A 12,005-nucleotide genomic window follows, 5' to 3' on the forward strand; every position below is an offset into this window, starting at 1 on the left:
TGCACCAGATTTGCCAGTTCTTGCTGTGAGATGTTACCCCACTCTTCCACCAAGGCACCTGCAAGTTCATGGACATTTCTGGGGGGAAGGGCCCTAGCCCTCACCCTCCGATCCAACAGGTCCCAGACGTGCTCAATGGGATAGAGATCCGGGCTCTTCGCTGGCCATGGCAGAACACTGACATTCCTGTCTTGCAGGAAATCACTCACAGAACGAGCAGAATGGCTGGTGGCATTGTCATGCTGGAGGGTCATGTCAGGATGAGCCTGCAGGAAGGGTACCACATGAGGGAGGAGGATGTCTTCCCTGTAATGCACAGCGTTGAGATTGCCTGCAATGACAACAAGCTCAGTCCGATAATGCTGTGACACACTGCCCCAGACCATGACGGACCCTCCACCTCCAAATCGATCCCTCTCCAGAGTACAGGCCTCGGTGTAACGCTCATTCCTTCGACGATACAGTGAGGGGAAAAAAGTATTTGATCCCCTGCTGATTTTGTACGTTTGCCCACTGACAAAGAAATGATCAGTCTATAATTTTAATGGTAGGTTTATTTGAACAGTGAGAGACAGAATAACAACAAAAAAATCCAGAAAAACGCATGTCAAAAATGTTATAAAATGATTAGCATTTTAATGAGGGAAATAAGTATTTGACCCCTCTGCAAAACATGACTTAGTACTTGGTGGCAAAACCCTTGTTGGCAATCACAGAGGTCAGACGTTTCTTGTAGTTGGCCACCAGGTTTGCACACATCTCAGGAGGGATTTTGTCCCACTCCTCTTTGCAGATCTTCTCCAAGCCATTAAGGTTTCGAGGCTGACGTTTGGCAACTCGAATCTTCAGTTCCCTCCAGATTTTCTATGGGATTAAGGTCTGGAGACTGGCTATGCCACTCCAGGACCTTAATGTGCTTCTTCTTGAGCCACTCCTTTGTTGCCTTGGCCATGTGTTTTGGGTCATTGTCATGCTGGAATACCCATCCACGACCCATTTTCAATGCCCTGGCTGAGGGAAGGAGGTTCTCACCCAAGATTTGACGGTACATGGCCCCGTCCATCGTCCCTTTGATGCAGTGAAGTTGTCCTGCCCCCTTAGCAGAAAAACACCCCCAAAGCATAATGTTTCCACCTCCATGTTTGACGGTGGGGATGGTGCTCTTGGGGTCATAGGCAGCATTCCTCCTCCTCCAAACACGGCGAGTTGAGTTGATGCCAAAGAGCTCCATTTTGGTCTCATCTGACCACATCACTTTCACCCAGTTGTCCTCTGAATCATTCAGATGTTCATTGGCAAACTTCAGACAGGCATGTATATGTGCTTTCTTGAGCAGGGGGACCTTGCGGGCGCTGCAGGATTTCAGTCCTTCACGGCATAGTGTGTTAACAATTGTTTTCTTGGTGACTATGGTCCCAGCTGCCTTGAGATCATTGACAAGATCCTCCCGTGTAGTTCTGGGCTGATTCCTCACCGTTCTCATGATCATTGCAACTCCACGAGGTGAGATCTTGCATGGAGCCCCAGGCCGAGGGAGATTGACAGTTCTCTTGTGTTTCTTCCATTTGCGAATAATCGCACCAACTGTTGTCACCTTCTCAGCAAGCTGCTTGGCGATGGTCTTGTAGCCCATTGCCGCCTTGTGTAGGTCTACAATCTTGTCCCTGACATCCTTGGAGAGCTCTTTGGTCTTGGCCATGGTGGAGAGTTTGGAATCTGATTGATTGCTTCTGTGGACAGGTGTCTTTTATACAGGTAACAAACTGAGATTAGGAGCACTCCCTTTAAGAGTGTGCTCCTAATCTCAGCTCGTTACCTGTATGAAAGACACCAGGGAGCCAGAAATCTTTCTGATAGGCGGTCAAATACTTATTTCCCTCATTAAAATGCAAATAATTTTATAACATTTTTGACATGTGTTTTTCTGGATTTTTTTGTTGTTATTCTGTCTCTCACTGTTCATTACATTTTTTTTTTTTACATTTTAGTCATTTAGCAGACGCTCTTATCCAGAGCGACATACAGTAGTGAATGCATACATTTCAAACATTTCATTTCATGCATTTTTTTAAATGTATTATTATTTTTTTGTACTGTCCCCCGGGGGAATCGAACCCACAACCCTGGCATTGCAAACACCATGCTCTACCAACTGAGCCACAGGGATAAACCTACCACTTAAATAAACCTACCATTAAAATTATAGACTGATCATTTCTTTGTCAGTGAGCAAACGTACAAAATCAGCAGGGGATCAAATACTTTTTTCCCTCACTGTAAACGCGAATCCGACCATCACCCCTGGTGAGATAAATCCGCAACTCGTCAGTGAAGAGAACTTCTTGCCAGGCCTGTCTGGTCCAGCGACGGTGGGTTTGTGCCCATAGTCGACGTTGTTGCCAGTGATGTCTGGTGAGGATCTGCCTTACAACAGGCCTACAAGCCCTCAGTCCAGCCTCTCTCAGCCTATTGCGGGCAGTCTGAGCACTGATGTAGGGATTGTGTGTTCCTGGTGTAACTCAGGCAGTTGTTGTTGCCATCCTGTACCTGTCCCGCAGGTGTGATGTTCAGATGTACCAATCCTGTGCAGGTGTTACACGTGGTCTGCCACTGCGAGGATGATCAGCTGTCCGTTCTGTCTCCCTGTAGCGCTGTCTTAGGTGTCTCACAGTACGGACATTGCAATTTATTGCCCTGGCCACATCTGCAGTCCTCATGCCTCCTTGCAGCATGCCTAAGGCACGTTCACGCAGATGAGCAGGGACCCTGGGCATCTTTCTTTTGGTGTTTTTCAGAGACAGTAGAAAGGACTCTTTAGTGGCCTAAGTTTTCATAACTGTGACCTTAATTGCCTACCGTCTGTAAGCTGTTAGTGTCTTAATGAACGTTCTACAGATGCATGTTCATTTAATTGTTTATGGTTCATTGAACAAGCATGGGAAACCGTGTTTAAACCCTTTACAATGAAGATCTGTGAAGTTAATTCGTAAAAATCCAAATATCTTTGAAAGACAGGATCCTGAAAAGGGGACGTTTCTTTTTTTGCTGAGTTTGTACTACCAATGGAACGACCATCTATTGCAGGATAAATCCATGTTAGCGTTTACATCGCTGGCCATAAATGGATGTTGTATTTTAATTAATGAGTTCGTTATGTAGGCTTCTTCTAACCCATTGCTTTCTACTACAGCTAATAATACAATTAGGTTAGATCTTAAATTAAATACCTGTCAGATTTGCAGTCATTCCAATTAATTTAATACCCCTTGAGCTTCCATTTATAGGATTTGTAAACATATATTAGCCAAGTTGTTTTACCAGAGCATAACTCAAAAACGAAGCACTTTTTAGCCTACTCTGTTTATGATTTTGTTGTCATGGAGAACTGATTGGGCTCATTGCTTCGAGTTGAAAAATAAATGCTTTGAACATCTGTTACTCCCCAACCCTGGCCATAGACTCGTTACTTCTTCACAGAGGGCTTTGAATACCCTATATTCTCTGGATGTCACAGAGAAACACCAATTCTATGTATTTTAACATTACCTCATAGTTCATATAGTGATACAATAATACATGTGTAGCCTATTTGATACACCTCTCTGAGCTTTGCATGCTTTCTCAATTTATTTTAAGCACAGTCAGCATCACTACCCCCTTTTTTTTTGCTATAAAGTCAACAAAGTGGCTTTGTCAGCAACTGAAGAAGGTTGGATTTACTCTCCAGTTGCGTTCCATCCTGGTTCCTGCAGTAACGGCAGCAGCAGGGTTCTGTTTTTATCACATCTGTTTAATAATAACCATGTGAGGAGTATTTAGACAGGAGTGCTGGAGCTCGTCCCTCCCACCCTCGCTCCCAGAGCCAGACCCAGGACAGACTGGACCCAGGAGGGGTGTGAGCCTCAGTTAAAGCATGCTGCTGTGGATGAACTTTGACCCCAAACAAGCCGTCCAACTCCTATCTTGGATCACGTTCCTTATTCTCTCTTTTCTCACTCACTCACTCGCAGTTTAAATGCCTCTGCTTCAATACATGCCCTGACATGCTGAGAAACGGGAGGGGAGGAGCTGGAAAAAAAGAGGACAAGAAAAACCAGAGAGCAGCTGAGAGGGTGGGAGGGTGGAGAGAGAGAGAGAAGGGGCGTGTGAACGAGGAGGGAATTCCATATGAGCCAACTGTACGGAGAGACTCCAGAAGAGAAAAGCGAGGAAGCAGCAATGTCAGCAGCAGATACAGAAGATTTAGGGAGCATGTTATGTTAGGAAGGGTTGGGGAGATAAAACAAGGAGATTTCTATCTGTGGTTAAGTGAGCCCTTGTGGTAATCTCTCTCTCTCTGTGTCTCTCTCGCTCTTTTTTTCCCTCTCTCTCTCTCTGACGGAGGACAGGAGTGGTGTGAGAGAGCGTGTCAGTACTGGAGTTGTGTAGCAGCAGATACATTCTATTCATGGTCCATTTTCTTTTTTTTTTTTTCTAACCTGAGGACCAGGTTGAGGCGGCAGAGAGACACACTGATTGACTGGAGGAACCTGTGGAGAGATGAAAGGATCTCTCGCCACGCACCAGAGTGTCCAGAGGACTGATCCAAGTTGCCTACAGACAACTGGGGAGGATTAAGAGACTCTGGGATGGTATCTGGAAGAGTCCCCAGATCATAACGTCTGACGCAGAACCTTCAGGACAGTACCCTTTCACCTTGTCACTGCCAGAGCTACCGACGGTGTTGTATAGTACATTCAAATCAAAAGAGAAACTATAAGAGACGCTGGGGATTATGGGACGTTGGACCCGTGGTGGAGTGACTCCTGGTTAGTTTCCAGGGGCCCGATGAGTGGTAGCAGTCATAACACCAGCCTGCTACGGGGCCGCCGCTTCTACTGCCGGGAATGGGCCCTGGAAAAGCTCCAGCGCTGTCTGGAGGCCAAGCCCGCTCCCGGCCGGCCCCCGGGGATCCTGGTAACTGGGGGTCCCGGGGCAGGAAAGACAACTCTATGCATGGAGGCAGTATGGCCCACCTCGGACGCAGGGCTGCGGGTCGGGCTGGCACCCCACTGCCTTGCATTTCACTTCTGCCAGCGAGAGGACGGGAGGAGCGTGGCGGTGTGGAGGTTTGTCCTGGGCCTGGTGGATCAGCTGAGGGCCAGCCCCCTCCTCCCCCTGGGGTACAAGGACACACTGGACACCCCCTTGGTGGCTCCCACCCTGGAGCCCCTACACTGCCAGAGGGACCCTGATGACACCTTCAAAAGGTCTGCACTCTATATTACTCCCTAGCGTTACTAACCAACTTATCTAGACAGCTTTGTGAATTGCTCTGTTTTGATGTGAATTCAACACATTCTGTCTGCAAAAAAAAAAAAAAAAAAAATGGATGTGAAATTTCTATAGAGAGATTTTGAGGTTTGTCAAAACTCAAACATTGAGTCAGTCAGATTGATAGGGATACATATGCACTGGACAAATAAACCCATTGTTTTTTTTTACGTTATAGTCACAGTAGCATGTGAATAGTCATAGTCATAGTAGCAATAATGCATTTGGAAGGGAAGTGACACCATCACCAAACAGACCAGTTCTCCAAGATGACTCTCCTTGACTACTTCTTACAGGTAACAGTGAGTTTCCACCAACCTTCAGATTCCATACTAAAAGCCTGTCTCTGCTAGTACTGTTCGGTCAAACAAAAAAGAGCCATAGTGAAAAGCAAGCGATTGTCCCGCTTCCTTGGTTTGTATAAGAATGTATTTCTCCCCTCATAATACAAGCCATTCAAGTGCTCTCACGATCGACCTCCCAGTCTGAATGGACGCTACAATGCTATTTATGACACGTCCTTTTAGAAACGAGGACAAAGACGTGAAAAATGCGTTCCATCGAGTCGCAGAGACTTGAGTCGTTGGTACCGCTTGGTGAGGTCGTCATTCTCACGAGGACCCTCTCTGTCTCTCTGCTGCTGTCTGATGTTGACCGCTGGTTGTGGAGGGAAGGCTCGCGCTCTCCCTCCCTGTTTGCTGTGTTTCTGGTGTGAAGTATTAGGGCTACATTCCACATTAGCCCTCAGACTGACCCATAGCCTGGAGAGATCTTTGTGTGTTTGGCGCCTGAGTGAGAGAAAGGGGTTGTGGTTGAGCCACTGTCATGTGAACACTAAACGGTGGTCGACAAACAGGGGAAACATGAGCTTGGAGTGGCAGCGAACGGATATACAGAGAATCCTTAGATTTGGACAGATGCTAGCTGGAGCCATTGGAGTCCTATATAACCGCTTAGCTTACACTGTCAACATCAACAATGGCTAGTCGACCCAACTACCAACCACCTTTTCCACTGCCTTTTTTACAGCTATTTTCCCTCGTAAAGTCCTTAACTGTCCTTTAAAACTACGCTATTCTCTCTAGTCTTATCTAATTGCTGTTCCACAAGGCTGGCCCGTTGCTAAAAGGCTCGTCTGTTTTAAACAATTTTTCCAAACTTTTGGGCCAATTAGGGCTCACAGGGCCTGTGTTGTCAGCCTCTTCTCCACACCGTGTCCAATTCAAAGGTTAGCCTGTGGCCAGGACCACGAGGATAGGATGGAGCAGGAAGCCCTCAGTCAATTAAAGGGCCATTAACGTGGTTCTGGGCATGCACAGCATGTGCTCAAGACACACACACACACACACACACACACACACACACACAAAAACCTTCCCTGTTATCATATTAGTAAGACACAAACTTGTGACCAAGAAGTTTTGGAACGGAGCATTCACTTTTAAATTCCTTCTCTTAAAAGGCACTAAGTGCTTTTACATAAACTCAAGCTGAGTCTATTGTTCAGTAATGGGGAAAAAAAGGACTGCAACGTTTAGTAGTGTTCACAAGGCTGTATTGTATCAGTACAGGTGCGTCAAAGCTGGGGCCCGAGAGACTGAAAAACAGCTTCTACCTCGGCCATCAGACTGCTAAACAGCCATTTTTTTTTATTTAACAAGGCAAGTCAGTTAAGAACAAATTCTTATTTACAATGATGGCCTACCGGGAAACAGTGAGTTAACTGCGTTGTTCAAAAGCACAACGACTGATTTTTACCTTACCAGCTCAGGGATTCGATCTAGCAACCTTTCGGTTACTGGCCCAACGCTCTAACCACTAGGCTACCTGCCACCCGTCACTAACTCAGAGGCTGCTGCCTACATTGACTCACTAGTCACTTTAAACAATTCCACTTTAATAATGTTTACATATCTTACGTTACTCATCTCATATGTATATACTGCATCTTATACCATCTATTGCATCTTGCCTATGACACTCGGTCATCGCTCATCCATATATTTATATACAGTTGAAGTCGGAAGTTTACATACACCTTAGCCCGGGGGTCGGCAACCCGCGGCTCTAGAGCCGCATGCGGCTCTTTAGCGCCGCCCTAGTGGCTCCCTGGAGCTTTTTCAAAAAAATGAAAATGGAAAAAGATGGTGTGAATATATTTTTTGTTTTAATATAATTTATTATCCAATGCTGTAAAAATGTGTATACTAAATATTTAATTTCAACATTTCTGTCAACGAAGATTTACGTCATAGCCTGCGACACACGTTTCTTTCAGCTCGGCGTAGTGCCAGACAGGTGGCTGTTGCAAACAAACCGGCGGGTGTGTCATGGGCCATGGATCCCAAATGGAAAAAGAGAAAGATAGCTGAGGAGAACAGAGGATTCCACAGTTCTTGGACCGAATCATTTGCTTTCATTGCCAATGCGGAAGTATTGCCTGCATGTGTAACCGATGTGAAATGGCTAGTTAGTTAGCGGTGGTGCGCGCTAATAGCGTTTCAATCGGTGACATCACTCGCTCTGAGACTTGAAGTAGGGTTGCCCCTTGCGTTGCAAGGGCCGCGGCTTTTGTGGCACGATGGGTAACGATGCTTCGTGGGTGTCAGTTGTTGATGTGTGCAGAGGGTCCCTGGTTCGAGCCCAGGTTGGGGCGAAGAGAGGGACGGAACCTACACTGTTACACATGTTTGCTTTGTAATGAGAAGTTGTCAAATAACAAAAAGAGTAACGTGGAAAGACAGTTACAGGAACATGAAGAAATATGCATTTGGAGTATTATCCATCTTTGGATCAACATACCTGTGCGAGCAGATATTCTCAAACATGAACTACATAAAATCCAAATACCGCACCCGCCTCACAGATGAGAGCTTGCAGTCCTGCGTGAAGATTAAAGTTACATCTTACATGCCCGATGTTGAGAAGCTGTCCAGTGATGTCCGAAAACAGAAGTCACATTAAACGGGTAAGAACACAATCCTGTCATAGGCACATATTTAGTAACAAAGTGGCTGTTTTTATAAAGTGATTTCTGATTTTTGTCAGTATATATTTGGAATGACACATAAGGATATTATTGTGTTTTGTTGCTCAGGTCCGAGGATGGCTGCATTGTATTGTGCGTGTCAAAAGAGAAGAGGGTGCACATTTGCAGAAAACTAAAGAGAAGAGGATAATGCACAGAAATCGAACTTAAACTGTATTATTTTAATTTTATATACTTTACCTTTTCAAAAGGCTGCTGTTTTATTGCAGTCTGTCTGTTGCCCAGATAATGGGGAAAAGAGAAGAGGATTGAATCGTATTACTGAGGATTGATAAGGACTGCATTTTATTTCCATGGGGAGGTCTGAAATTACAGGAGGCCTATTATGCACATTGCACAGTTTGTTGTTGTTTTTTCGTATCTTAAAATAAAAATGACATCAAATCTGATTTCTGTATTGTATTTCTATAATTTCATCAATGCAACGAAACATAATACATTAATATTATAATGGAAGTTAAACTTAAAGCACCATCGTACAGCAGAGTAGTCACGTGGTGCGTCATTCTCTCCAGGATGCGCTGCAGGTAAAATAAACGTTTAATCATGAATGTTTATTATGTATTTGTAGCCTACTTATCATTTTGATAGTAGGCTAATATAGCAAATATAGACACTTACAGCATGTGTTGCCTTCATTATAAGGCTTATATAAAGCTTTTAATTTTTTGCGGCTCCAGACAGATTTATTTTTTTGGTCCAATATGGCTCTTTCAACATTTTGGGTTGCCGACCCCTGCCTTAGCCAATACATTTAACTCAGTTTTTCACAATTCCTGACATTTAATCCCAGTAAAGATTCCCTGTTTTAGGTCAGTTAGGATCACCACTTTATTTTAAGAATGTGAAGTGTCAGAATAATAGTAGAGAGAATTATTTAATTCAGCTGTTATTTTTTTCATCACATTCCCAGTAGGTCAGAAGTTTACATACACTCATTTAGTATTTGGTAGCATTGCCTTTAACCTCTCTAGGGTCGGCGGGACGAAATCGTCCCACCTACGTAACAGCCAGTGGAATCCTGTGGCGCGTTATTCAAATACCTTAGAAATGCTATTACTTCAATTTCTCAAACATATGACTATTTTACACCATTTTAAAGACAAGACTCTCGTTAATCTAACCACACTGTCCGATTTCAAAAAGGCTTTACAACGAAAGCAAACATTAGATTATGTCAGCAGAGTACCCAGCCAGAAATAATCAGACACCCATTTTTCAAGCTAGCATATAATGTCACATAAACCCAAACCACAGCTAAATGCAGCACTAACCTTTGATGATCTTCATCAGATGACACACCTAGGACATTATGTTATACAATACATGCATGTTTTGTTCAATCAAGTTCATATTTATATAAAAAAACAGCTTTTTACATTAGCATGTGACGTTCAGAACTAGCATACCCCCCGCAAACTTCCGGTGAATTTACTAAAAATGTACTAAATTACTCACGATAAACGTTCACAAAAAGCATAACAATTATTTTAAGAATTATAGATGCAGAACTCCTCTATGCACTCGATATGTCCGATTTTAAAATAGCTTTTCGGTGAAAGCACATTTTGCAATATTCTAAGTAGATAGCCCGGCATCACAGGGCTAGCTATTTAGACACCCAGCAAGTTTAGCACTCAGATTTACTATAAGAAAAATGTTATTACCTTTGGTGTTCTTCGTCAGAATGCACTCCCAGGACTTCTACTTCAATAACAAATGTTGGATTGGTCCCAAATAATCCATTGTTATATCCAAATAGCGGCGTTTTGTTTGTGCGTTCAAGACACTATCCGAAGTGTAAATAAGGGTCACGCGCACGACGCATTTCGTGACAAAAAAATTCTAAATATTCCATTACCGTACTTCGAAGCATGTCAACCGCTGTTTAAAATCAATTTTTATGCAATTTTTCTCGTAAAAAAGCGATAATATTCCGACCGGGATTCTGCATTTAGGTAAAAGGACGAAAGAAAATAAAGCATGGAGTCGACTCGTGCACGCGCCTAAGCCCATTGTCCTCTGATCGGCCACTTGCCAAAAGCGATAATGTGTTTCAGCCTGGGGCTGCCTCGATATCATTCAGCTTTTTCCCGGGCTCTGAGAGCCTATGGGAGCCGTAGGAAGTGTCACGTTACAGCAAAGATCCTCAGTCTTCAATAAACAGAGACAAGAAGAACAAGATCTTGTCAGAGAGGGCACTTCCTGTAAGGAATCTTCTCAGGTTTTTGCCTGCCATATGAGTTCTGTAATACTCACAGACACCATTCAAACAGTTTTAGAAACTTTAGGGTGTTTTCTATCCAAAGCCAATAATTATATGCATATTCTAGTTACTGGGCAGGAGTAGTAACCAGATTAAATCGGGTACGTTTTTTATCTGGCCGTGTCAATACTGCCCCCTACCCCCAACAGGTTAAATTGTTTAACTTAGGTCAAACGTTTCGGGTCGCCTCCCACAAGCTTCCCACAATAAGTTGGGTGAATTTTGGCCCATTCCTCCTGACAGAGCTGGTGTAGCTGAGTCAGGTTTGTAGGCCTCCTTGCTCGCACACGCATTTTCAGTTCTGCCCACAAATTCTCTATAGGATTGAGGTCAGGGCTTTGTGATGGCCACTCCAATACCTTGACTTTGTTGTCCTTAAGCCATTTTGCCACAACTTTCTAAGTATGCTTGGGGTCATTGTCCATTTGGAAGTCCCATTTGCGACCAAGCTTTAACTTCCTGACTGAAGTCTTGAGATGTTGCTTCAATATATCCACATCATTTTCCTCCCTCATGATGCCATCTATTTTGTGAAGTGCACCAGTCCCTCCTGCAGCAAAGCACCCCCACAGCATGATACTGCCACCCCTGTGCTTCACGGTTGGGATGGTGTGCTTCGGCTTGCAAGCGTTCCCCTTTTTTCCTCCAAACATAACGATGGTCATTATGGCCAAACAGTTCAATTTTTGTTTTATCAGACCAGTGGACATTTCTCCAAAAAGTATGATTTTTTTACCCATGTGCAGTTGCAAATCATAGTCTGTCTTTTTTCTGGTGGTTTTGGAGCAGTGGTTTCTTCCTTGCTGAGCGGCCTTTCAGGTTATGTCAATATAGGAGTCATTTTACTGTGGATACTTTTGTACCTGTTCTTCCAGCATCTTCACAAGGTACTTTGCTGCTGTTCTGGGATTGATTTGCACTTTTCGCACTAAAGTACGTTCATCTCTAGGAGACAGAAGGCGTCTCCTTTCTGAGCGGTATGACGGATGCGTGGTCCCATGGTGTTTATACTGACGTACTATTGTTTGTACAGATGAACGTGGTACCTTCAGGCATTTGGAAATTGCTCCCAAGGATGAACCAGACTTGTGGAGGTCTACAATTATTTTTTCTGAGGTCTTGGCTGATATCTTTAGATTTTCCCATGATGTCAAGCAAAGAGGCACTGAGTTTGAAGGTAGGCCTTGAAATACATCCACAGGTACACCTCCAATTGACTCAAATTATTTCAATTAGCCTATCAGAAGCTTCTAAAGCCATGACATAATTTTCTGGAATTTTCCAAGCTGTTTAAAGGCACAGTCAACTTAGTGTATGTAAAATTCTGACCTACTGGAATTATAAGTGAAATAATCTGTCTGTAAACAATTGTTGGAA

General features: G+C 43.9%; 1 protein-coding gene across 1 annotated transcript in view; it reads left to right on the forward strand.

The window, feature by feature from the left end:
- Positions 1–3,889: 3,889 nt before the first annotated feature.
- ankrd50l (ankyrin repeat domain 50-like) overlaps positions 3,890–12,005 on the forward strand; it is a 42,689-nt gene continuing 34,573 nt past the window's right edge. The window contains exon 1 of the mRNA XM_045707548.2: positions 3,890–5,249. Coding sequence (XP_045563504.1) covers positions 4,828–5,249 — 422 coding nt within the window. The 5' untranslated portion in view covers positions 3,890–4,827. The remainder of the gene's footprint in view (positions 5,250–12,005) is intronic.

The sequence above is a fragment of the Salmo salar genome, chromosome 25 (genome assembly GCF_965601325.2).
Source record: "Salmo salar chromosome 25, fSalSal1, whole genome shotgun sequence".
NCBI lineage: Eukaryota > Metazoa > Chordata > Actinopteri > Salmoniformes > Salmonidae > Salmo > Salmo salar.